This window comes from Hypanus sabinus, chromosome 9, assembly GCF_030144855.1.
Source record: "Hypanus sabinus isolate sHypSab1 chromosome 9, sHypSab1.hap1, whole genome shotgun sequence".
Classification (NCBI taxonomy): domain Eukaryota; kingdom Metazoa; phylum Chordata; class Chondrichthyes; order Myliobatiformes; family Dasyatidae; genus Hypanus; species Hypanus sabinus.
In genome coordinates this window covers 140,635,820-140,661,356 of record NC_082714.1, presented here as the reverse complement: position 1 = coordinate 140,661,356, position 25,537 = coordinate 140,635,820, and the positions used below count along the sequence as shown (strand labels likewise).

Here is a 25,537-nt window from a genome sequence, read left to right as displayed (position 1 = left end):
ACATCCCTGCTCCTGTATTCCAGATCTCTTGAAATGAATGCTAACATGGCACTTGCCTTCCTCACCACTGACTCTACCTACAAGTTAACATTCAGGGAGTTCTGCACAAGGACTCCCAAGTCCCTCTGCATCTCAGATTTTTGGATTTTCTCCCCATATAGTAGTCTACTCATTTATTTCTTCTACCAAAGGGCATGGCTATGCATTTTCCAACTTTGGATTTCATTTACCCATTCTCCTAATCATCTAAGTGCTTCTGCAGACCATCTGTTTCCTCAACACTACCTGCCCCTCCACCAATCTTCATTTCACCTGCAAACTTGGCAACAAAGCCATCTATTCCATCATCCAAATCATTGATATACAGCATAAAAAGAAGTAGTCCCAACAATGACCACCTGGAACACCATTAGTCCCTGGCAGACAACCAGAAAAGGATCCTTTTATATCCACTCACTGTCTCTTACTAATCAGCCAATAACTTTCCTGTAATGCCATGGCCTCTTAAATTGGTAAGCAGCCTCGTACGTGGTACCTTGTCAAAGGCCTTCTAAAAGTCCAAATGTACAACATCCACTGCATCCCCTTTATCTACCCCACATGTAGAGCCTCAAAGAATTCTAACGTGTTCATTAGGCAAGATTTTCCTTTAAGGAAACCATGCTGACTTTGTCCAATCTTCTCCTGTGTCACCAAGAACTCCGTTGCCTCATCCTTAACAATTGACTCCAACATCTTCCCAACCACTGAGGTCAGGCTAACTGGTTTATAATTTCCTTTCTGCTGCCTTCCTCCATTCTTCAAGAGTGGAATTGCATTTGCAATTTTCCATTCCTCTGGGACCATGCCAGAGTCCAATGATTTTTAAAAGATCATTACCAATGCCTCCACAGTCTCTGCCGCTAGTGCTTTCAGAACCCCAGGGTGCACCTGGCCCAGGTGACTTGTGTACCCTTTGGTCTTCAGCTTTTTGAGCACCTTCTCCGTTGTAATAGTAACTGCACTCACTTCTCATCCCTCACACCCTTCAACACCTACCACACCACTAGTGTCTTCCACAGTGAAGACTGATGCATTATACTCAGTTAGTTCATCTGCCATCTCCTTGTCCCTGTTATTATTTCTCGGCCTCATTTTCTAACAGTCCTATATCCATTCTCATCTCTCTTTTGTTTTTTTTTACATACTTGAAAAAGCTTTAACTATCCACTTTAATATTGTTTACTAGCTTGCTTTCATATTTCATCTTTTCCCTCCAAATGACACTTTCAGTTGTTCTCTGTAGGATTTTAAAAACTTCCCAATTCTCCATCTTCCCACTAATTTTTGGTTTGTTGTATGCCCTGTCTTTTGCTTTTACATTTGCTTTGACTTCCCTCGTCAGCCACAGTTGTACTATTTTGCTATTTAAGTATTTCTTTGTTTTTGGAATACATCTATCCTGCACCTTCCTCATTTTCCCCAGTAACTCATACCGCTGCTGTTCTGCTGTCATCCCTGCCAGCATCTCCTTTCAAGTTTCTTTGGCCAAATCTTCTGTCATATCACTGTAATTTCCTTCACTCCACTGAAATATTGTTATGTCAGCCCTTACTTTCTCCCCATCAAATTTTAACTCAATCATATTGTGATCACTGCCTCCTCAGAGTTCTTTTGCCTTAAGCTCCTTAATCACCTCCAGTTCATTACATGACACCCAGTCCAGTATAGCTGATCCCCTACTAGACTCAACAAAAAAACTGCTCTAAAAAGCCATCACACAAACATTCACCAAACTCACTCTCTTGAGAACCATTACCAACCTAATTTTCCCAATCAACCTGCATGTTGAAATCTCCCATGACTATCATAACATTGCCCTTTTTGGCTCATCTTTTCTATTTCCTGTTGTAATTCGTGGTCCACATCCCAGCTACCTGTATATAAGTGCCACCAGGGTCCTTTTACCCTTTCAGTTTCTTAAGTCAACTCACAAGGATTCAACATCATCTGATCCTAAGTCACATCTTTCTACTGATTTGATGGCACTCCTTACCAGCAGACACACACCACCCCCTCTGCCTACCTTCCTATCCCTCTGTTACTATGTGTAACCTTGGACATTTAGCTCCCAACTGCAACCATCCTTCAGCCATGATTCAGTGATAGTGCCACAAGATCATCCACCTTATTTCTTATACTCTGTGCGTTGAGATATAACACTTTGAGTGCCATATTTGCTACCCTTTTTGATGTTTAAAGAAATGCTTAAAACTATAAGCAGCATAGGTATGATGGATGGTAACAGTCTTTTCCCCACGGTAGGGAGGCTAAAAATGAAGGGTTATAAATATAGGCTGAGAAGATAAGAGATTTAAAAGGCATCTGAGGGGCAACATCTTCACACAGAGGGTGGTTAATATGTGAGACAAATTGCCAGAGGAAGTGGTTGAGAATACAGTAAAGAAGCACTTGAATAGCACTTGAATACATGGCAGAGCTTGGAGGGGTATGGATCAAACTTTGGAAATTGAGGTGAGTTGTGGATTCGTTTGGCTAAAGACCTTGATTCCCTGCTGTATTGCTCAATGAATATAATAGAAATTATTATTGGAAGAATGAACAACGCCAGTGTTGTTTAACTCTCTCAGACACTTACAATAGACATGTGATGATTCAATCATGTCATGCTCTGACTCTTATATGCAGGGTGGTCTTTCCAGCAATTGCAAAAGCAGAAAGAATACTCAAGAGGGACTGGGTATAATTAGTGGTTAATTCAGCTTTAGTGGAGGAGCTTAATTCAGTTAAAGAGCCAGTTATTTGTGAAGAATTATAAAGGCAGCCTGGTTATTGAGTCTGCAGATCTGTAAACAAAGAATGAAGAGAACTGAAGAAACAATGGCCAAAATCTAGTACTCATTTGGTTACCCCTGAGAGGGAGAGCATGGAATATGCATACATTTTCTTTCATAACAAAGCCTAGGAAATTGTTAATGTAAAGATGATTTTAACAAAGGATACAGACTGAATATGAATTGCAGATGTGTGAACTTAGCTTCAGAAATTGAAGAAATATTTATAAGCTTTGTTGTTGAGAAATATCAACAATAATTCTCAAAGCAAAAAGCAGCCTGCCTTTTTAATAAGTGATCATACCAAGCAAATTAACTAAGAAAGGGAGACTTGCTTTCATAAAGTGTCTTTTCTGCCCCCAAAGCACTTTACAGGCAATGAAGTACCTTTTGTAATGTCAACACAATTACAATATAGTAAGTGTCCCTACACAGCAAGATTCCACATACAGCAATATGTTAATGACCAGATAATCTATTTTGAGATTCATCAGAATGCCATAGTTAACTCCCCCACTGTTCTTCAAATAACAACCAAGGCTTTTAAATTTTGCAGAGTGGCATTCAATTTAAAATCTCATACAGCAAGTTACATATTCTGACACTGTAGCCTTCCCACAATAAAGCACTGAAGCACCTGCCTTGAAAAATTGATGCCATTGGAAAACAGAGATTATTTTACCTATAGTAACTTATTGATAGGTTTGGAACAGAAAACTTATTGGAAAGGTTCTGACATCAGTTGTGCAATGGGATGCAGCTAACAGGTCATCAAAAAAAAAAAGTTGGAGACTGAAATGATAAATAGGTTCCTGTATAGAGAGATGTAGTGGTTTGCAAAGTCCTAAAAGTACTGAATTCTCAGTGTTCCCAATGTTAATAATAATATCAATAACAATGGCAGCCTTATTAAATCAGCAGTAAAGGTGAAATTTAGTATGTAACAAACTATTATGTGTTGCAATATTCAAAATGATTGTTTTCACTTGTACAAGTAAACTGCAAATATTACACAATCTTGATATACTCAGCACATCTCGATGTACTTGAGTCTGAAATATATTGCCAATGTATACAAGTTTGAAATAGGAGTGGTCCAGATCCCCACAATAAAACATTGTGATTACTATGTCAAATAGCTATTGCCATGGATTAAGAGAACTTTTAAATATAATTCAAATTACAGATACTCCACTTTTTTTTCTGAAATGAAACCCCTCCACTGCATCCCAGACAAGGTTCAAAGTACACTTATTATCAAAGACTGTACAAATGATACAACCTTGAGATTTGTTTGCTTACATGCAGCCACAAAGCAATAAAAAAATTAAAACTAATACCCAATGCACAGAGTAAGGAGAAAAAACACCAATCATGCAAGCAACAATAGAAGCAAGCAACAATATTTCAAACCAAAATGAGTCCTTAAATCTGAGCCCCAGTGCAGCCCATAGTAGGCCCAAGCCTTGGTATCAGTTCATCATAGTAGCAGGCATGGAACACAACAGCCAGGGGGTGGGGGGCTTTTTTTTCAGCTTTAGCAAATTGTCTACCATGTTTTCCATGAATTAAAAGTTACAGTATTTGCTGCTAAATAATTGTAATTTTTTTCTTGTATGCTTTCCATAAACTTCATGGCTGCATTTATCTCTCTGTGGGCCAATTTATCAGGGAGTTATCTGTGACCATGTTAAAAAGTATCAGAGCAAAATATATGATTGATAGTGCCACCGATGTATCGAGGCCAGTAAAGGAGTTGTGATAAATATGATGGGATTATGGTGGCAGTATGTGAAATGCCTGATTACTTGACCAGCACCTGGTTATGTAAATGTATATATAAACTCATACATTTTGCAGTAGTGCTAAATTGTGTTGGCATCACATACTGTGAGCAATATAGGAAGAAAGCATAGATTATTTAATGGCAGCAAGGTTATTGGAATAAGTATGTGCTCAACACAATCTACACCACACATCTTTGATTTGTGGCTGGCATTTTGTTTAACAACACTATCACGTTTTAAATGGAATGCCCACTGCTTTACCCTCCAAAAATATTTCTTTCGCAGTCTGTTTTTTAATTATTATGTAGTTACGCTCAGAGTGCAATTTATGTTCACAATTATAGAAGTCAAAAAGAACAACCGCAGCAGTCTGAAGCAGAGACTGAATAATAAAGTGAGAGACAACTGAAGATAAATCGAGGAGAGTTTTCCTTGAAAGAGTTTTGCCTTTCCCATCTGGCAATCTGACAGGGCAAATTGACAGTTTTTTATATTTTTCATGAAATGAAAATCAGTTAGGTTAAATTGGGGTCAGCCTATTATGCTAGAATATTGCCCAGTGGAGAGAAAATGTTTTCTCTCAAATAAATTTCCCATGATGTACATTTTAGGTGAAATTCTAAACCATTTAATAATGCTTTAATAAGATAATGGCTCTCTCGCACTCTGCTTTCAGTGACAATATTGCACACTGAAGGAATAGAGGACAGAAATGAACAGAGTCCGTACTTTAGTCAGATACGGCCATGGAGTCAGATACCACTGCAGCATAAAACCAAAGCATTCAGTCCATACAGTTCGTGCCGAATTATTAGTCTGCCTAGTCCCATTAATCCACACCTCGATCATAAGCTTCCCATTCATGTACTTATCCAAACTTCTCTTCAATATTGCAATCAAACCCACATGCACCAGTTCCACTGGCAGGTCGTTTCACACCCTCACTACCCTCTGAGTGAAGAAGTACTTCCTCAGGTTCCCCTTAAATATTTCATCTTTCACCCTTAACCTATGACCTCTAGTCCTAATCTCACCAACCTCAGTAAAAAAAAAATTGCTTGCACCTACCCTATCTACACTCCTCATAATTTTGCATATCTCTATCAAATTCTCTCTCGCTCTCCCTCGCATTTTTTTTGTGCTTCAGGGAATAACAATCTAATTTATTCAACTTTTTCCTATAAATCATGATAAATCACGTCCTCCAGAACCAGCAACATCCTTGAAAATTTTCCTCTGCATTCTTTCAATCTTATTGACGCCTTTCCTTTAGGTAGGTGACCAGAACTTCAAACTATACTCCAAATATGACCTCACCAAAATCTTATACAACTTCAACTTAACATCCCAACTCCTCTACTCAATACTTTGATTTATGAAGGCTAATGTGCCAAAATCTCTTTTATTACCCTATACATCTCTGATATTACTTTAAAGGAATTATGGACCTGTATTCCCAGATCCCTCGGTTCTATTGCACTTCCTGATGCCATACTCTTCACAGTATAAGTCCTAGCTGATGTTTCTCGCCAAGTACAACGCCTCACATTTATCTGCAGAAATTCCATCTGCCATTTTTCAGCTAATTTTTCCAGCTGGCCCAGATCTTGTTGCAAGCTTTGCTAGCCTTCCTCCTTGTTGACTCACAATCTTGGTGTCATCCACAAATTTGCTGACCCAGCTTACTTTTGTACGTAACTATTCTTGTGGTAAAATGGTTATGTACAAAAGTGTTCAACCAATTATTCCTCACCATGAAAATGTAGGGTCTCAACAAAACCAACTAATCTCTGAGAAGGAAGAAAGGTATGCTTGAATTTCCTAAGTCAAGCCCCCAGTTCAGTCTGCATAATGTGCTAGGCAATTTTTACAGAATCTTCCCACAGCTGAAAGCCCTAAAAATATAAACCAGCAGATATTTGATATTTTCCATGAGATAGTGTCAAAAAAAATTTAATGCTGCATTTCAGCCAAATACAGAGAATAATCATTCAGAAAGATGGAGTTTGTAGTGACTTAACCATACACCTCTTTTAAAGTTATTTTATCAATTGGGAGACTCAGAATCAAAATCAGGTTTAATATGTATATAAAATATTTAAATTAATTAAGTAGTGTGAATAAAATGTAGTGAGGTAGCGTTAATGGGTTCAATGTCCATTCAAAAGTCTGATAGCAGAAGGAAATCACTGACTGTGGGTCTTCAGACTCCTGTACCTCCTTCTTGATGGTAGCGATCAGAAGAGGGCATGTCCTTAATGATGGACGCCGCCTTTTTGAGGCATCGCTCCATGAAGTTGTCCTAAATGTTGGGGAGACTTGTGCCTGTGAGGGAACTGACTGAGTTCACAACTTTCTGCAGCTTATTTTGATCACACGCAGTGCCCCCTGCCCCCACCCCCCGCCATACCAGACAGTGATGCAGCTGGTTAGAGTGCTCTTCACAATACGTCTGAAGAAATTTGCCAGCCTAAAAGATTGACAATAGAATACTTTTGTTATTCTAGTCATATCAGATATACATACTTAGTTGTTGGTCCTCAAAGAAAAAAATCACCTGCAGTTTCAGATTTAAATAAGCTCTTTTATGTAGTGATAATTCCTTCCTGTAGTTAATATAATTCTTGCTATCAGCAAATATTGTTTGATAAGGTGATTGGTTGATAAAGTCACTTTCAAAGTACTGAATAGTCTTTATTTCCCTGCATATCCAAAGGAAACTGGCAAAGAAACAAAAGGAGACCCAGAGTGGTACCCAGCGGGAAATGGAGCCTGTGGTAACAGCAACAGACAAGGGGTGTAACAAGCATGAGAGAGATGAAACACGTAAGTGCTAACATGAAAACACCACAAGAATTCATTTTCATCCATCAATGGGAAAAGCTAAGAAGATTTTGAGGCGATATTGTATCTTCAACACAACCTAATTCTCATTTTGAAAAGTCACATGACATTAATTTCTGAACATTTTTGCTTTTGTCTCTACACTGAAACACCCAAGCGTTCTTGTTTGAAATATAGGAATCATATTAGCTTCCATCATTCTGCCCAAACAGATTTAATAAAAACAGCCTCACGTTCCAAAAAATATGTCAGTCTATTTTTATGTTAATTTCATGTCAACTACCATTGCAGGTGAGGCAAGCCATTCAACTCAAAGACAAGCAACTCTCTGTGATTTGGGCAAATAAAAGATGCTAGTTTTATAATTTTGTTGCAATTATTACCGTCACTTAAATTTCCATGGACCTTGGTTGTTTCAGAAATCCCCTTCTCAGCCTGGCAGGTGAAAACAAACACAGACTGCTGCTTAAGTGATATTATGATTCAGCTCTAGGCTTCTGACTGTTCTATTCTTTTCTGTTAGCTCAAGATATTGATAAGTTTAAATAGGAATGCAACATACACTGCATCATGCTGCTGGTTACTTATTCACTTATCAATTAATTAATCAGCTTGTTTGTTAAGCCTAAATCACATGATAATATGTTTTTCGGTCATTTTGTGAAGAATAATGGAGATCGCATGAAAGTGCAAATGATGGATCAGATTGTGTTCAATTTGACTGTATTTTTCTTTTGGCTAAACTTGCCATTTGTATTAATCAAATGCAAAGTCTAGTTGTCAGGCCTGTTCAGAATACGCCTTGAATCAGCCTCGGATACTGTTCAAATTGATTTAAATGGTGAAGTACAATAAAAATTATATACAAATTATTAAACTTGCATTAAAATAGTTCAATATGTAGAGAGTAATAATAAATATAAAGAGAATTAAAACTAAGATAATCACTAAAACTTTGACCAACTTCCATAGATGTGTGGTAGAGAGCATATTGGCTGGCTTCATCACAGCCTGATATGGAAACACCAATGTCCTTGAATGTAAAATCTTATAAAATGTAGTGGATACTGCCCAGTCCATCACGAGTAAAGCCTTCCCCACCATTGAGCACATCTACACAAAGTGTTGTTGCAGGAAAGCAGCATCCATCATCAAGGACCCTCACTGCCCAGGACATGCTGTCTTCTTGCAACTGCCTTCAGAAAAAAGACACAGGAGCCTCAGGACTCACAGCACCAGGTTCAGAAACAGTTATTACTCCTCAACCATCAGGTTCTTGAACCAGAGGGGTTAACTTCACTCAGCTTCGCTTGTCCCATTGTTGAAAATTTCCCACAACCTATGGACTCACTTTCAAGGACTCTTCATCTCATATCCTCAATATTTAGTGCTTATTTATTTATAATTATTATTTATTTCTGTTTGTATTTGCACAGTTTGTTGTCTTTTGCACATTGGTTGATTGCCCAAATTGTTGCAGTCTTTCATTGATTCTGTTATGGTTATTATTCTATTATGAATTTATTGAGTATGCCCACAAGAAAATTAATCTCGGGGTTGAATGTGGTGACATTTACAGTTGGCCCACCTTATCCGTGAGTTCCGCATGCACAAATTCAATCGAGAAAACCCAGAAGTGCTCTTCCAGCACTTGTTGTTCGAGCATGTATAGACTTTTTTTCTTGTCATTATTCCGTAAGCAATGCAGTATAGCAAATAATTTACATAGTATTTACATTGTATTAGGTATTATAAGTAATCTAGAGATGATTTAAAGTATACAGGAGGATGTGCGTGGGTTATCGTGCATCGGGATCGAAAAAAACCTTAAGTTCTCTTACTAAGTCAGAGCAGGTACATCCAGTATTATTTAGGGTCATTTAGTCAGATGCTTGTCTTAGTATATAGAATATATTTTACCTTTCTATGCATATAAAACACTTAAGAAACATATGTATTTCAATAATTAAACCACTGCATTGCTTAGTAATAATTGTAGCTTTCATCAGGGCAGGGCCTTTCTCACTTTATCCTTTAAAATTGTTCCAGTCGTTGACCGACTGTAGCCTAATGCTTTTCCAATGACTGATGGCATTTCACCTCATTCCAATCACTTTATTATTTCCACTTTATTTTCAATCGTGATTATTTTCATGAAGAGAAACACTGCAGATTCAGAGCTCCGCCGGGTCCTGAAGACCACTGCACTGAGACAGGTTAAATAAGGGACTTGAGCATCCGTGTTTTTTGGTATCCGCGAGGGGTCCCGGAACCAATCCCCTGCGGATAAGGAGGGCCGACTGTATGTGCTTTAATAATAAATTTACTTTGAACTTTGAAAATCATCAAATGAATGGTATAAGACTGATTATGCCAGTCATCTCTTGGCTGTGATCTCTTACACTGTGCCCCTGGACAATCATTCATTATGTACCATGTCGTACCACAAAGGCAGTCATGGTCTTTCCATGACTATGAGGCTTCTTGGCAAATTTTTCAATTGAAGTAGTTTGCTGTTGTCTTCTTCTGGGTTGTGTCTTTACAAGACAGGTGACCCAGCCATTATCAATACTGTTCAAAGATTTTCTGTCTGATGTTAGTGGTCACATAGCCAGGACTTGAGATATGCTGTGGCTGCTCATAGAACTATCCACCACTTGCTCCCATGGCTTCACCTGACCCTAATTGGGTGGGGGGGATGGGTGGGGTCAAGCAGGTGGGTAACCTGCGGGCTAGAGGAGGGAAGGGCACCTTACACCTTCTTTGATAGAGTCATATCTCCCCCTCCCCACCCCCGCCACCCAACTTAGAAAACGTAAAAAAACTGAGATTTAAATTTTGTTAGACAAGAATGATGAGGGATGTGTAATTGAGATTTTAGGATTGATTTAAGATACCAATCAGCATTGATCTAATCTTAGACAAAAGTAGTTTGACATCCAGAATGATTCATGTCTGTTCCTATATTGAACACGTTGACAGAGGCAGGTGAGGAGAGTGCTAGCAGTGGGTAGCTGCAATCTTTGAGATGTGGAATAAAAAATTGCCAAACTCTTCCTCCACTACATTGATGACTGCATTGGCACTGCTACATGAACACACGCTGAGCTCATCAATTTTGCCTCTGACTTCCACTCTGCCCTTAAATTCACTTGGTCCATTTCTGACACCTCCCTCCCCTTTTTTTGATCTCTCTGTCTCCATCTCTGGAGACAATCTTTTATAAACTGATGAATTCCCATGGTTATCTTGACTATACTCCTTCTATCCTATCTCCTGTAAAAATGCTATTCCATTTTCTCGGTTTCTTTTCCTCTGCTACGTCTATTCCCAGGATGTGGTTATCCATTCAAGAACATCAAATATATCCTCCTTATTTAAAGAACGAGGGGTCCCTCCCTCTACTATTGATACTTCCCTCATCCACATCTTCTCCAGCTCTCAAATATCTGTGTCACCCAATCTTCCCGTCACCATATTAGTGGTAGACTCCTCCTGTCCTTACCTACCACCCCATCAGCCTCTGAATGAAACACATCATTCCGCCATCTCCAAAGGGATCCTACAATTAAACATATCTTGACCTTCCCCTCTGCTTTTCACAGGGATTTCTCCCTCTGCAATTCCTTTGTCCATTTGTCCCTCTTGACTAATCTCCCTCCAGGCACTTATCCGTGCAAACAGTCCCAGTGCTACACCTGCCTCTGCACCACCTGCCTCACCTTCATTCAGGGCCCCAAACAGTCCTTCCAGATGAGGCAACACATCACCTGTGAATCCGTTGGGATCATCTATTGTGTCCACTGCTATGTAGGTGAGATCCATTGTAAAATGGAGGCAACTTCTGCACCGCCTACTATAAGCAGGATATCTCGGTAGCCAAACACTTTAATTCCGATTCCCATTCTGACATGTCGATCCAGGGCCTGCTGTTGTTCCAAGATGAGATCACCCTCAGAGTAGAGGAGCAACACCCTATATTCCATCCAGGTACCTCCAACCAGATTCCTCCTCCTGGTGAACAATTTCACCCCCCCCCCCCCACTCCCCACTCTGATCTTTCACTACTTCTCACTTGGCTATTATTTCACCCTGGGTCTCCTCCACCTTCCCCTTCCCTCTCCTATCACCTCTCCTATCAGATCCTTTCTCCTTCAGACCTTGACCTTTCCCAACCACCCGGCTTCATCTATCACTCCAGCTGGTCTCCTTCCCCTCTCCCCACCTTTATAGTTTGGCATCTAACCCCTTCCTTCTCAGTCCTGAAGGAGGGTCTTGGCCTGAAATGTCGACTGTTTACTTTTTTCCACAGATGCTGCCTGAGTTGCTGGGTTCCTCCAGCATTTTGTGTATGGATCTTTGAGATCTTGCATCTTGGGAGAATAGTGGTGCAGGAAAATGTTAACTGTTCCATGGTCAGTGTCTTTAATGATTAGTGTTTGGGTGTTGCTTGTTTCTTGCAAAATGGGCGTCCCTCAATTGATTCATGGGTAAAAAAGCAGAAAGCTAACTTGAAAGCTGCCTATGAACCTGAAATGAAGGCAGAGAAGTAACATAATCTATATTCCCACTGGTTATCTCTGGGATCTAGATCTGGCTCTATTTGTCTTTATGACAGGTAACACAGATTAACAATGCTGAAGCTCAGCTTCCATACACATTCTTCTCTTACATTTATGAAGAGGGACATTTTATTTTATTTTGGAAGACTTTCTTGGCTAGTTAGTTAGCTAACCCATCACCGCACTGGGGCGTTAACCACAGGCAACAGCTCACTAGAGTCCTCTGCCCTGGGCCCGTCTTTCAAGTTGCCTGTGTTCTTGGTGTCAGCTTCAAGATTGCGTCGCCAGGTGTTGTTTGGGCAACCTCTCTTCCTGGACGATAGAAGGTTGATCAGCCCTGTGGCATCCATGGACTTGTGGCTTTCAGCACACAACTTCCTGTGTCAGCTAGGTGAAGATCTTTCCTCTCCCAGGAATGAGGTCTTTGGGGCTTCTGTTGGTGTTTCTGTCACTCATGCCCAAGCCTCCTTTCACAGTTGGGCTTGCGACCATCCAAGGCTTCCATCCTGTACAGCTTTCTTGGTTCTTGACTCCACCATTGATTGGCCCTTCTTGTTGTCATACCTGCTTTTGTCTGTGATGTTTACCATTTTTACAAGTTTGTCAATAGCCATTCATTTGTCTTCTTTGGCTGCAAAGTACCTCAGACATTTTAGCCTTTAAATTAAACCATTCTTGGCCTATACTGTAACTCTGTATTTCTCAATACCAATGCCAAACATAAGCTTATCATTCTCAGTTTTTCAGTTATTTATTGACTTACCTAAGATAAAAATACACCATGCTAAATTACAATCAAAACCTATTCAAATAAAAAAACATAGAAACATAGAAAACCTACAGCACAATACAGGCCCTTCAGCCCACAATGCTGTGCCGAACACGCACATACTTTAGTAATTACCTAGGGTAACCCAGAGCCCTCTATTTTTGTAAGCTTCATGCACCTATCCAAAAAGACCCTTAAAAGACCCTATCGTATCTGCCTCCACCACCATTGCCAACAGCCCATTCCATGCATTTACCACCCTCTGTGTGAAAAAAACCTTACCCCTGACATCTCCTCTGTACCTTCTAACAAGCACCTTAAAACTCTACCCTCTCATGTTAGCCACTTCAGCCCAGGGAAAAAGCCTCTGACCATCCACACAATCAATGCCTCTCACCATCTTATAGACCTCTATCAGGCCACCTCTCATCCTATGCCACTCCAAAGAGAAAAAGCCAAGTTCAATCAACCTATTCTCATAAGGTATGCTCCCCAATCCAGGCAACATCCTTGTAAATCTCCTCTGCACCCTTTCTATGGTTTCTACATCCTTCCTGTAGTGGGGCGACCAGAACTGAGCACAGTACTCCAAGTGGGGCTCTGACCAGGGTCCTATACAGCTGTAACCTTACCTCTCGGCTCTTAAACTCAGTTCCACGGTTGATGAAGACCAATGCACCGTATGTCTTTTTAACTATAGAGTCGACCTGCACAGCAGCTTTGAGGGTCCTATGGACTGGGACCCACAATCCCTCTGATCTTTCATCAGGATCGAATCTTGGCTAAAAACGGCAACTGTACACTTTTCCATAGATGCTGCCTGGCTTGCTGAGTTCCTCCAGCATTCTGTGTATCATGAAATTAAAACTGTTATATATATATATAGAAAACCACAATTTCCAACCTTTAGACAGAGAGAATTTCTGATCCAGGTAAAAACTGTTACCATTTACAGGTGAATGCCAGCAGTTCTGCCCAGAATTGCCGCCATTTTTCAACAAGGGTACCACCAAGATTGGTGCTTCTGTGTAAAAATGGAAGTCCCAAACATCCTAGCCAATTCCTTATAGAATCCAGCTGTGCCAAGTGAAACAGTTGCTTTGGAACCTTTTCACAAATCATCACCAGGCAAATCCTCTTGCAGGATCCCTTGGTTGATTTATTTCTGTAGAGATGTATCTACAAGTAAAAAAGGTTAGGAAGTACTCCAGGTGACATCTTAAAATCATTTGAACTTGCTTTCATGTTTTTTTTTTAGAACAGTTAAAATTTGTTTTAAGTGCTTTTAAGTTTTTTGGGGGGGTTTTATTTGATTTTTAAATCTTTAAATGTCAGGGCTATTTAGAAGCATTGAAAAAACTCAAAACCCTTGACAGACAATAAAGCTGAAGGTGAGACTTTGCAATCCATCAAAAGTTTCACTGTCTGTTTCAGGAGGGGAGTTTTCTTTGGCCACCTGCATGGCTAAATTATGTTGTGCAAGGCTCTGGTGATGTGGAGTTCTTGCTGAAGGCAAGTTCATCCTGCCAGATACAAATAAGGTAAATGCAGGGCAATGAAGTATCTTGTAGCAGGTGTAGATTATGAACCACCCTTTTTACAAGGTCTACACCATGCATCTGTTACCTTGCATCTATGCTTTGTAGGTAATGTGTCAGTTCTTCTATCAATTTCTTAAGGCAACAGCCTGTATTTTTACTTCTCTTTATTCCTAGTAAAATATGAAAAGAATGGCCTATTTCTCTAATATCATGATTTGAGATATCTCCACTAAAGCACTTGCAAATAGTTTTATAATATTTTGTGTTTAATTCATTAAAAAAATAAGTAGATAAAGGAATGGTAACTAAAAAATTCTCATTAATCTGGTTTTAACCCCCTCTGCATGGAGATTCTCAAACAAGTTGCTTTGTGGCAAATTTCACGTGGAAATTAGGCTAAATATCAAATAGGTATATAAGTGTGGAAAAATTTACCTTAGGAGGATAAAATTGTGGATTTAACAAATGCACGCAATAAAATGGAGTTAGAAGGAACACACGTTCCAATCATGTTGCTCGACTGTGAAGACAGGAGTAACTAGGTACCACCCTAGAATATTGTCATAATATGTCTATCAGGTCATCTGCCCTTTGACGCAGTCAGCAAATAGACCACGGTTCATGAGTCACATTTTATTTTGATAAAGATGTTTTTAGTCTAAGATTGAATAAGGTTTAAGTATCAATTGCATAAAGCTACTTCATTGTGCAGCTCTGTGTTTGATGATACAACAGAAGTTGAATTCTGAAAAGACTGGAATATATGCATAAATAATGGATGTTATTGGATGACAAGTTCACAATCGTAACAGGAGAATTCTTCTACAATGCAAGGCTGTGAAGGATTAAAATAGATGGCATAGGAATATATAACATTGGCGTTGATCATTCTCCATCTGATCTGCCACTTTTCATGCTTATGGGTCTCAGGGATCCAATCATGCTCTAGGCCTACACACTGCAGTCATCCTGCAAACCAAAGTGGGGTGCAGGCTGTGAGCACCACTTCGCCAACAGGTCATGTGATTTCAGACAAAAATAAAGGAAATGGGAGCAGAACCAAACAACAATAACCACAACAACAATGAAACAACAGCAGCAAAACAATAGTAAAGCAAGCCCTGTTTATACCACACACACACACACACACACACACACACACACACACACACACACACACACACACACACACACACACACACACACACACACACACACACACACACACACACACACACACACTCCAACCCCAGGGCATGCTGCCTTCAGGACAAGACAAACACACCTAGGTCTCTTTGAACTTCAACACCACCTTGTCTTCCACTATTTAACAAATGTTCTGTTTTTTCTGGAATGCTCAACAAACTGGATGATTTGGACTTTTCCACATATTATTCCATCTTGTAGTGTGGTGCGTGGCAAAGTGGTTAGGGAGTTCCACTAGCGACCTGAAGGTTGTGAGTTCAAGCCCAGCAGAGGCAGTGTATGTGTCCTTGAGCAAGGCACTTAACCACACAATGCTCCAGTCTACCCAGATGAAAACTGGGTACTGGCAAAAAAATGCTGGGGGGGTCAACCTCATGATAGACTGGCGACCTATCCGAGGTGGGGGGGGGGGGGGGGGGAAGTCTCGTATTCTCAGTCGCTTCACGCCACAGAAACTGGCATAAGCACTGGCCTGATGAGCCACAAAGGCTTGGGACAGGACTTTGACTTTGTCTTGTAGTCTTGTAGTCTCTTGTCCATTTCCTTGAAGTCTCTATATCCTTCTCCATACTCATGATCTCATGTGACATCAGCAAACCTGAAAATTTCAGCCTTGACATCCTTCCTCAAATGGGGCAACCGGAACTAAGTCCAATACTGCAAATTATTTTTTAAAACTGCAAAATCTATTTCTGTTGCTTGGTCTCAGTGTCTCAACTAATGAAGGCATACAATATATTTTCTTTACTACCTCATCAGCATGTGTGACCGTTTTCAAGGATCTGAGTGCCTGGATCCCAACATTCAATTAATATATATTTAATTATATTTCTAATTTTCTCAACCCTTGTTCTCTGATATATCCGTCAGATTTTGTCTCTCCATCCATGAAAACTGATACATAGTAATTGCTTAATTGCTCTGCTGTTTTCTTAATCCCCATTATGAATTCCTGTTTCTTTGTCTATCAGGGGCACACTCTTGCCCTCAGTAATCTTTCGTTTTTGTGTGCCTGGAAGAATTCTTACAGTTTGCTTTCATTTTTCTCCTAGGCTGTTCTGATGACCTGTTGACAGTTCCCTGCTGCCAAAGTCCTTTGGACTGTTCTTAAATGCCTCTGGTATTCATTTAAAACATTTCAAAAGGATTGAAATTATTAAAAATATTAAACAAAATATTAACTTTACAGAAGCATTTAAATGATGGGTTAATTAAATTATGTTAAGACTAAACAAAAGACAGCAGCTTTTCTATCGAGGTTGACAGCCTCATTCAGCCTATTAGCACACATCAGTTCTCCAGCTGCAGAGTCGGCGCTGGGTCCATTGATGGAGCAGGAGGTCAGATGCATGGACATCTAACCTCTACCTCTTTTCTGATGTGTATTTCAGTGAGCAGATGTGAACATCAAGGCCAAGCAGACTTATGCTTAACATGGTGGTCTGCCCTGGGCAGAGTTTCATAGCATTTTCTCAAGGGGATAAATAGAGTGCAGCGTGATATCTCTTTCTTCAGCCACTTGCCCTTGACTGGGAAATGGTGGTCTCAGTGAGACAGTGCCAGGCTACCATTTCCTGAGTCCCACACCATGCCCAGGTCATCACATCTGAAGTCTAACTCAAGTGCCCACATCCACACCATGAAAATGAATCATGTTTACCAGGGAAGTAAATTGTATTAGTACTGTGAGAGTGATTTGACATTTGATCAGATGCACAGTGAATAGAGAATCTGAGGCAAATTCAGGCGCAATATGGAACGGTTTTGGAATACGACCTGGATATCGGAGCTGGGGGTTGATAGATGTGGTAGGGGTGGCAGACGTTCTCAGGAGGAAGAAGCTGCGAGGAAACTTGATAGAGGTATACAAAATTATGGGGGGTATAGATAGGCTAAATGCAAACAGGGTTTTTCCACTGAGGTTAGGTGGGACTACAAGCAGAGGTCATGGGTTAAGGGTGAAAGGTGAAAAGTTTAAAGTGAAACATCTTTACTGAGAGGGTTGTGAGAGTGTGGATTGAGCTGCCAGCACAAGTGGTGCATGTGAGCTCAATTTCAAAGTTTAAGAGAAGTTTGGATAGGTACATAGATGTTAGGGATGTGGAGTGCAATGGTCCCAGTGCAGGTTGATGGGAATAGGCAGTTTCAATGGTTCAGCATGAACTAGATGGGCTTGAGGGCCTGTTTCTGTGCTGTACTTTTCTATGACTCTTATGATGATTTTAGTTCTGAAGGAAAAATGATCATACAGTGACTGTGGGACTTAGAGAAATATTCTTGTTCTTATGGTCCCACAGGAATAAAATATTGATTGTTCACAATCAGAATTAGGTTTATTATCACTGATACTGAATTCCATCATTAAAGACCCCAGCCATCCAGGCCATACTGTTATCTCACTGTCACCATCAGGAAGGAAATATGGGAGCATTAGGTCCCACACAACCAGGTTCAGAAACAGTTATTACCCCTCAACCATCAGGCTCCTGAACCAGGGTAGATAACTTTGTCCAAAATTATTAAACCCCACTATCCAGGCCATGCTCTCTTCTTGCTTCTGCCATAAGGTCCCACACCACCAAGTTCAGCAATAGTTACTACCCCTCAACCATTAGGATCCTGAACCAGAGTAGATAACTTCACTCACCGCAGCACTGAACTGGTTCCACAGCCTATGTACTCACTTTCAAGAACACATCATCTCATGTTCTCAGTGTTTATTACTTTTTTTCTTTTGTGTACTTAGGCCATTTGTTATCTTTTGCACATTGATTTTTTGTCTACCTGTTGCCACTTCAGACTGAGACCATTCATCAGGACTTCATGGGTCTTGGCCTAAATGGCAAGTTTTACCTCACTCTGTAGAATCTACCTGACTTTCTGAGTTCCTCAAGCGTTTGTGTGTGTTGCTCAAGTTGTCCAGCATCTGTAGAATCTTTTGTGCTTATTATTAGGTTGTATGAGCACCTTCATTTTTTTCTGGGTTCTCTTTTGCTGACTCACCTGGACAGCCCCAGTTCTTTCATCGGAATGCTGTTCATGACTTTAGTTCAGCTTTCGATACTGTGATCCCCTCCAAACTGATCACCAAACTTCACCAGCTTGGTATCAGCCCATCCCTCTGCAATTGGACTTTGGACTTTCTGACTAACAGACCCCAATCTGTTAAGTTAGACAACCTCTCCTCCTCCACTCTCCCTCTGAACACCGGCGTGCCTCAAGGCTGTGTGCTGAGCCCTCTTCTGTACTCCCTTTTCACCTATGACTGCGTTCCTGTACATGGTTCTAACTCCATAATCAAGTTCGCAGACGATACCACGGTGGTTGACCTGATCAGAGGGGAGGATGAGACTGCCTACAGGGATGAGGTCCAGCACGAGGCCATATGGTGTGCCGACAACAACCTGGTCCTTAACACCCAGAAGACCAAGGAGACTTCAGGCATGCTAGGAGCCATGCTCAAGTCCCCTTCTACCTCAATGGAGCTGTAGTGGACCATGTATCAAACTTCAAATTCCTTGGTGTCCACATTTCCAAGGATCTCACCTGGTCCCTGAACTCCTCCATCCTGATCAAAGAAGCACAACAGCTCATTTATTTCCTGAGGAGCATCAAGAAAGCTCACCTCTGCCCCAGGATACTGACGGACTTTTACCACTGTACCACTGAGAGCGTACTCACCAACTGCATCTCAGTGTGGTATGACAATTGTCCCGTATCAGACCGCAAAGCTCTCCAGTGGGTGGTGAAAACTGCCCAGAGGATTTTCGGCACCCAATTGCCCACCATTGAGAACATTTACCATAGACACTGCCTGGGCAGGGTGAAAAGCATTATCAAGATTGCATGCCACCCTAACCATGGACTTTTTACTCTCCTCCCATCCGGTAGGCACTACAGGAGCCTCCACTGCTGCACCAGCAGGCACAGGAAGAGCTTCTTCCCTGAGGCTGTGACCCTGCTGAACCTCACATCACAGCGCTAAGCAGTGTTGTACCCATATTGTACTGTCTCAGTACTTTTATATTTGTGTGCTGTAGCACTTACTTTTTATTCACAGTTATTTTGTAGATAACACTATTCTTTTGCGCTTCTGGTTAGATGCTAATTGCATTTTATTGACTTTGTATCTGTACTCGGCAAAATGACAATAAATTTGAATCTAATCTAATCCATTAGTCTAATACAGAAATGACTCTGGAAATGTGCACTGACAATTTGGAACACAATTCCTTGTATTATTACAAAGGTACAAGGCTCAATAGGACTGCCTGATAATTCACAGCCCCGAGTCCACACAAGGCAAGTTTTCCTCAGGTAACTGGAATGCAAAAAAACCGCAAATGCTGCAAATTTAAATAAAGCCAGAAATCATTGGAATTTCTCAGAAGGTCAGAAGCAAAATCAGAATGAAATTTTCAGGTTGATGATTATTTTATTAAATGATATGCATATGCAGCTCTAGCTTTGAGGCCCTGTCCCAGTATTCCTGTCGGATATTCAGCCGGTGTTTTGTTTTTTCATAATGATTTCAGACAAAATAGAGTTTAAACATATTTCTCAGAACAAAAAAATATATGAAGCACTTACATTTACTTTCAGAATTACACTCAGAAGCCACTTTAAGTATCATCTGTACCTAGTAAAGAGAACGCAGAGTGTATACTCAGTCTTCTACTGTTATTGTCCATCCATAGCAATGTTCAAATTTCAACGTACAATGTTCTTCTGCACACCACTGTTGTAACTAGTAATTATCTGAATTACTTCAAAGGCCTCAGCCTGAAACATTGACTCTTTATTCGTTTCCATAGATTTTGCCTGATCTGCTGAGTTCCTCCAGATTTGTGTGTTTTTATTTGAGTTACTTTCACCTTCCTATCAGCTTTAAATAGTTTATCCATTCTCCTCTGACCTCTCTCGTTTGCAAGGCATTTTTGCCCACAGAACTGCCACTGACTCTGTGTTTTTGTTTTTGCACCATTCTCTATAAACTCTAGAGACTGCTGTGTGTGAAAATCTGAGGAAATCAACAGTTCTCAGATACTCAAACCACCCCATCTAGCACCAACAAGTATTCCATGGTCAAAGTCACTTAGACCACATTTCTTCGCCATTCTGATGTTTGGTCTGAACCTCTTGACCATTTCTGTATGCTTTATGTATTGAGTTGCTACCACATGATTGGCTGATTCAATGCTTTGCACGAACGGGCAGGTGTTAATAACAGACAGGCATAATATGGCCACTGTATTGCTGACAGGAATAAAAGTATTTCTCGTTTTGTGATGAGCCAGTTGGCCTGCTCCTCTCCTATTTCTTGTGTACTTATGTTGTTGATTGACATTTGTTGAAATAACTCAAGTACAATGCCAAATTGTGCATTTCTAAACAACTACCTTCTTACTCTGTTCTATCCTTCAACAATTCTGGCTTCTCAATGGATTGGTGGATTACAGTATCAGCAGAACAAGTCACACCCAGTGCAGTATTAGGTAAGGTATTCCTGAGTTACGTAATGTGTGTTTTATAGTTATATGCTGAACATGACTCATCATTGTTGTGATTATTATATGCCAGCAAAGAAATTGAAAATAATTTCAAAGGTAGGGTGCGAGCAAACTATAACAAAACTAACTTCAGTATGTTATATAAACCTACATTTTCTCATTTGGCAGTGTGAAAGTCTTTTATGGTGTCTACTGAAAATTTATTTGGTTTCATTTTTAACATTTGTCATTCCAACGATCACAGAGACAGGTGAAAATAAAACAGGAACCCATTTCATTCTGATATATGATGAGGCATAACTCTCTGATACATTTCCCATGAACAGATTGAATTTAGAATTAGAAAAAAGGATATTGAAGGGCTATTTGTAAACTGGACACAGGAACACATTTTGCTGTTGACTCTTAAATCTGTTGAAACATCAAACAACTGGGGTGAAATAGAACTCGACAGCAGCTTTGCTTTGGATGCTGCAGAAGTCCTTACTCATTTAATAAGTGTATGCAGATACCTAAGTATGACTTTTGCAAGACCCCAAGGCCCCATTCTGCAAAAGCATTGATTGCCTACCAGTAGTATACTGATAATGTTATGAAAGGCTTTCAGCATTTGTCCTTCTGCCAGCTGTACCAGTTAGGAGCAATTCCTTTGGCAAATATCCTCTTACACCCTTAGGAACTTAAGGAATAGGCCACTCAGTCCCAAATATCATTCTTTAAGATTATAGCTGATCCAATCTTCCTCTCATGAACTCTCTTCCATCTCTCTCTCCTTATCCTTTGACCCCTTCATTGTTTAACTGTGTGTGTGTGTGTCAACTGCCTCCACATCCATCCTGGGTAGAGAATTCCAATGATTCACAAGGCTCTGCAAAGAAATTTTTCCTCCCTTCCATTTGAAATAGGTTACTGCCTATTGTGAAAATAGTTCTGAGTGCCTCTCATTACCTCTAGTAGGGGAAAGTACTTCAGCATCTGCCTTATCAGTGTCCCTCAGAATCTTACATATTTTTTTTCAGTCTCTTCAGCTAATTTCCAATAAATGTAGATCCAGGCTGCTCAACAACTCTGCGTATGTTGAACCTTCAGCCCAGGGATGACAGGTCAAAGCAAGGGTACCAAACAAATGGTACAGCTGCAATGTTAGATGTTGTCATTCTGAGAGAAGGCAGAGATTCATTGTTTGGAGTTAATTTGCTTCCATGTTGTGCCGTTCTTCATAGTTTCCCCATTTGCTTACATTATAGGATAACCATAAGACTTCAAGATTCAAGATTGTTTAATGCCATTTCTAGAAAGCAAGAGTAAAGGAGAACAAAACAGTTGTTACCCCAGATCCAATGCAGCAAAATAACAATAAGATAAAGAACACAATAAGAAATAACACAATAAATATAAACACATAAGATAGCTTATATACATACATTGATTGTGCATCCATAGCAGCCCTAGGCACAGGAGTGCCCATACAAAAGATAGCTGACAGGAAGTAATAAGGTAGTCGTGGTGGGGGTTGTCGAGGGGTGGGTTAGTGGGTGGAGTTGTTGATCATCCTTACTGCTTGGGAAAAGTAGCTGTTTTGGAGTCTGCATGGATGCCACATAGCCTCCTCCCTGATGGGAGTGGGACTAGCAGTTCATGAGCAGGGAGGGTGAGATCCTTCCTGATATTACTGACCCTTTTCTAGCACCTTTCTGTATATGTGTCCTTGACGGTAGGTGGGTGAGTGCTGGTGAATAAATTGGGCCATTTTACCTACCATTTCAGAGCCTTCCTGACTACCACGATGCAGGTTCTGTACCACGCAGAGATGCAGCTTGTTTAAATGCTCTCTACTACACATCCACTCTATCCGGCCTTTTCAATACATAACGCACTTTCAAGCTACCATGTAGTACAAGTGTCCTTCAAGTCAAGTCAAATCAAGTTCAAGTTTATTGTCATTCAGCCATACACATGTACAAACGTATATTGCTGAATGAAACATTGTTCCTCAGGGGCTAAGGTAAAAAAAAATCAGTGCATACTGTTTAGTCACACACAGCATATCTAGTGACAATCCAGCACATCCCATCACAAAATAATATGAACAGATGCCCCTGAGCGGTATGGCCTGAATATTGTCTGTTTGACATCAGGTGCATGTTTAAGTATGATAGTATAATGTTACTGGCACTATTATAATGAAACAAACAATCATATAAATATGTGTAAAGGCAGCAATAAAAGATGAAAAGTGGCAGTGCAGGATGAGAATGTGTCCATGAATGGGGGTGTAGGGCAGGGGGCAGAGCATTCAAACAGGGTGTACATTCGTGTTGGGTGATATCAGGGTGAGAGTATTGAACTGTTAAAGCAGGCCCCTCACATTACTGGTGCTCTGCTAAAGTGTCAAGCCAGTAGTGATTGTTCCAGTTAATGCTGGCTTGATGTCACCATCATGGGGCTGAGCAGGCAGCACTGAGTCACCAAGCATGCATGGAATAGCTATACACTACAAGCCCAGCATCCATTCCTTGGAGAATATGACATTATAAAGTCCAAATGGTGTTGGAATGCCCAACTGTTGTGCAATGTTCTTCCATGACTGTAACTTTGCTCTGTATTTATGTTCCATCTGTAGCTGGTAAAATATTTTTCTTCACAACAGTGTTTTACAGTGTATACTGTATATTTTCTATCCTGTTCTCCCACTCTTTATTAAACCAACTTTACTCAAATGGCAAAATAGTACAACCGTGGCTGACAAGAAAAGTCAAAGCTATTGTAAAAACAAAAGAGAGGGTATGCAACAAAACTAAAATTAGAGGATTGGGAAGCTTTTAAAAGACAACAGAGAACAACTAGAAGTATCATTAGGAGGGAAAAGATGAAATATGAAAGCAAGCTGGAAAACAATATCAACATGGATAGCAAAAGCTTTTTGTATGTAAAAGTATGTAAAAAAAAAGAGAGATGAGAGTGGATATAGGACCGCTAGAAAATGAGGCAGGAGAAATAATAACGGGACAAGGAGAGAGCTGATGAACTAAGTGAAAGTTCTGCTTCAGTCTTCACTGTGGATGACACTAGCAGTGTGCCAGATGATGAGGGGTGAGGGGAAGAGAAGCAAGTGCAGTTACTATAACAAGGGAGAAGGGGCTCAAAAAGCTGAAAGACCTAAGGGTACCTAAGTCATTCAGCGAAGATGAACTGCACCCTCGGGTTCTGAAAGACATAGCAGTAGAGATTGTGGAGGCATTAGTAATGATCTTTCAAAAATCATTGGACATTGGTATGGTGCCAGAGGACTGGAAAATTGCAAATGTCACTCCACACTTTAAGAAAGGAGGAAGGCATCAGAATGGAAATTATAGACATTAGCCTCAGTGGTTGGGAAGATGTTGGAGTCAATTGTTAACGATGAAGTTATAGAATACTTGGTGACACAGGACAAGATGGGATAAAGTCAGTTTGGTTTCCTAAGGGAAAACCTTACCTGATGAACCAGTTGGAATTCTTTTAAGAGATTACTTGTAGGATAGATAAAGGAGTTTCAGTGGATGTTGTATAATTGGACTTCCAGAAGGCCTTTGACAAGGTGCCACACGTGAGACTGCTTACTAAGTTAAGAGCCCGTGGTATTACAGGAAAGTTACTGGCATGGTTCGAGTATTGGCTGATTGGTAGGATGCAGCGAGTGAGAATAAAAAGATCCTTTTCTGGTTAGCTGCCAGTGACTAGAGGTGTTACGTAGCGGTCAGTGTTGGGACTGCTTATTTTTATGCTGTATATCAGTAATTTAGGTGATGGAATAGATGGCATTGGAGCCAAGTTTGCTGATGATATGAAGACTGGTGGAGGGGCAGGTAGTGTTGAGGAAACAGGTTGGCTGCAGAAGGACTGAGATTAGGAGAATGAGCAAGAAAGTGGCAAATGAAATACAATGTTAGAAAATGCATGGTCATGCACTTTGGCGGTAGAGTAAATTGCAGGCTGTTTTCTAAACAGGGAGAAAATCCAAAAATCTGAGATGCCGAGGAACTTGGGAGTCCGTGTGAAGAACACCCTAAATGTTAACTTGCAGGTTGAGTTGGTGATGTGGAAGGCAAATGCAATGTTAGCATTCATTTCAAGAGGTCTTAACTACAAGAGCAGGGATGTGATGTTAGGGCTTTATAAGACACTGATGAGGTCTTACCTTGACTATTGTGAACAGTTTGGGCTCCTCATCTGAGAAAAAACATGCTGACATTGGAGAGGGTTCAGAGGAGGTTCACAAGGATGATTCCAGGAATGAAGGGGTTATCACACAAGGAACGTTTGATGGCTCTGGGTCTGTACTCACAGGAATTTAGAAGGATGAGTGGGAACCTCACTGAATCCTTTTGAACGTTGAAAGGCCTAGACAGTGTAGATTAAGAAAAGAGGTTTCTCATGGTGGAGGTGTGTAGCACAAGAGGGCACAGCCTCAGGATAGACAGGTATCCATTTAAAACAGAAAG

General features: G+C 40.5%; 1 protein-coding gene across 7 annotated transcripts in view; it reads left to right on the top strand.

Moving 5' to 3' along the window:
- ptprt (protein tyrosine phosphatase receptor type T) overlaps positions 1-25,537 on the top strand; it is a 1,496,000-nt gene that overhangs the window by 1,322,617 nt on the left and 147,846 nt on the right. For 5 of the 7 annotated variants that reach the window (XM_059980706.1, XM_059980710.1, XM_059980707.1 and 2 more), the window contains 2 exons: positions 7,338-7,447; positions 21,003-21,038. In XM_059980706.1, the coding sequence (XP_059836689.1) occupies positions 7,338-7,447; positions 21,003-21,038 (146 nt within the window). The remainder of the gene's footprint in view (positions 1-7,337; positions 7,448-21,002; positions 21,039-25,537) is intronic. The other 2 variants (XM_059980709.1, XM_059980708.1) reach the window with 1 other exon arrangement.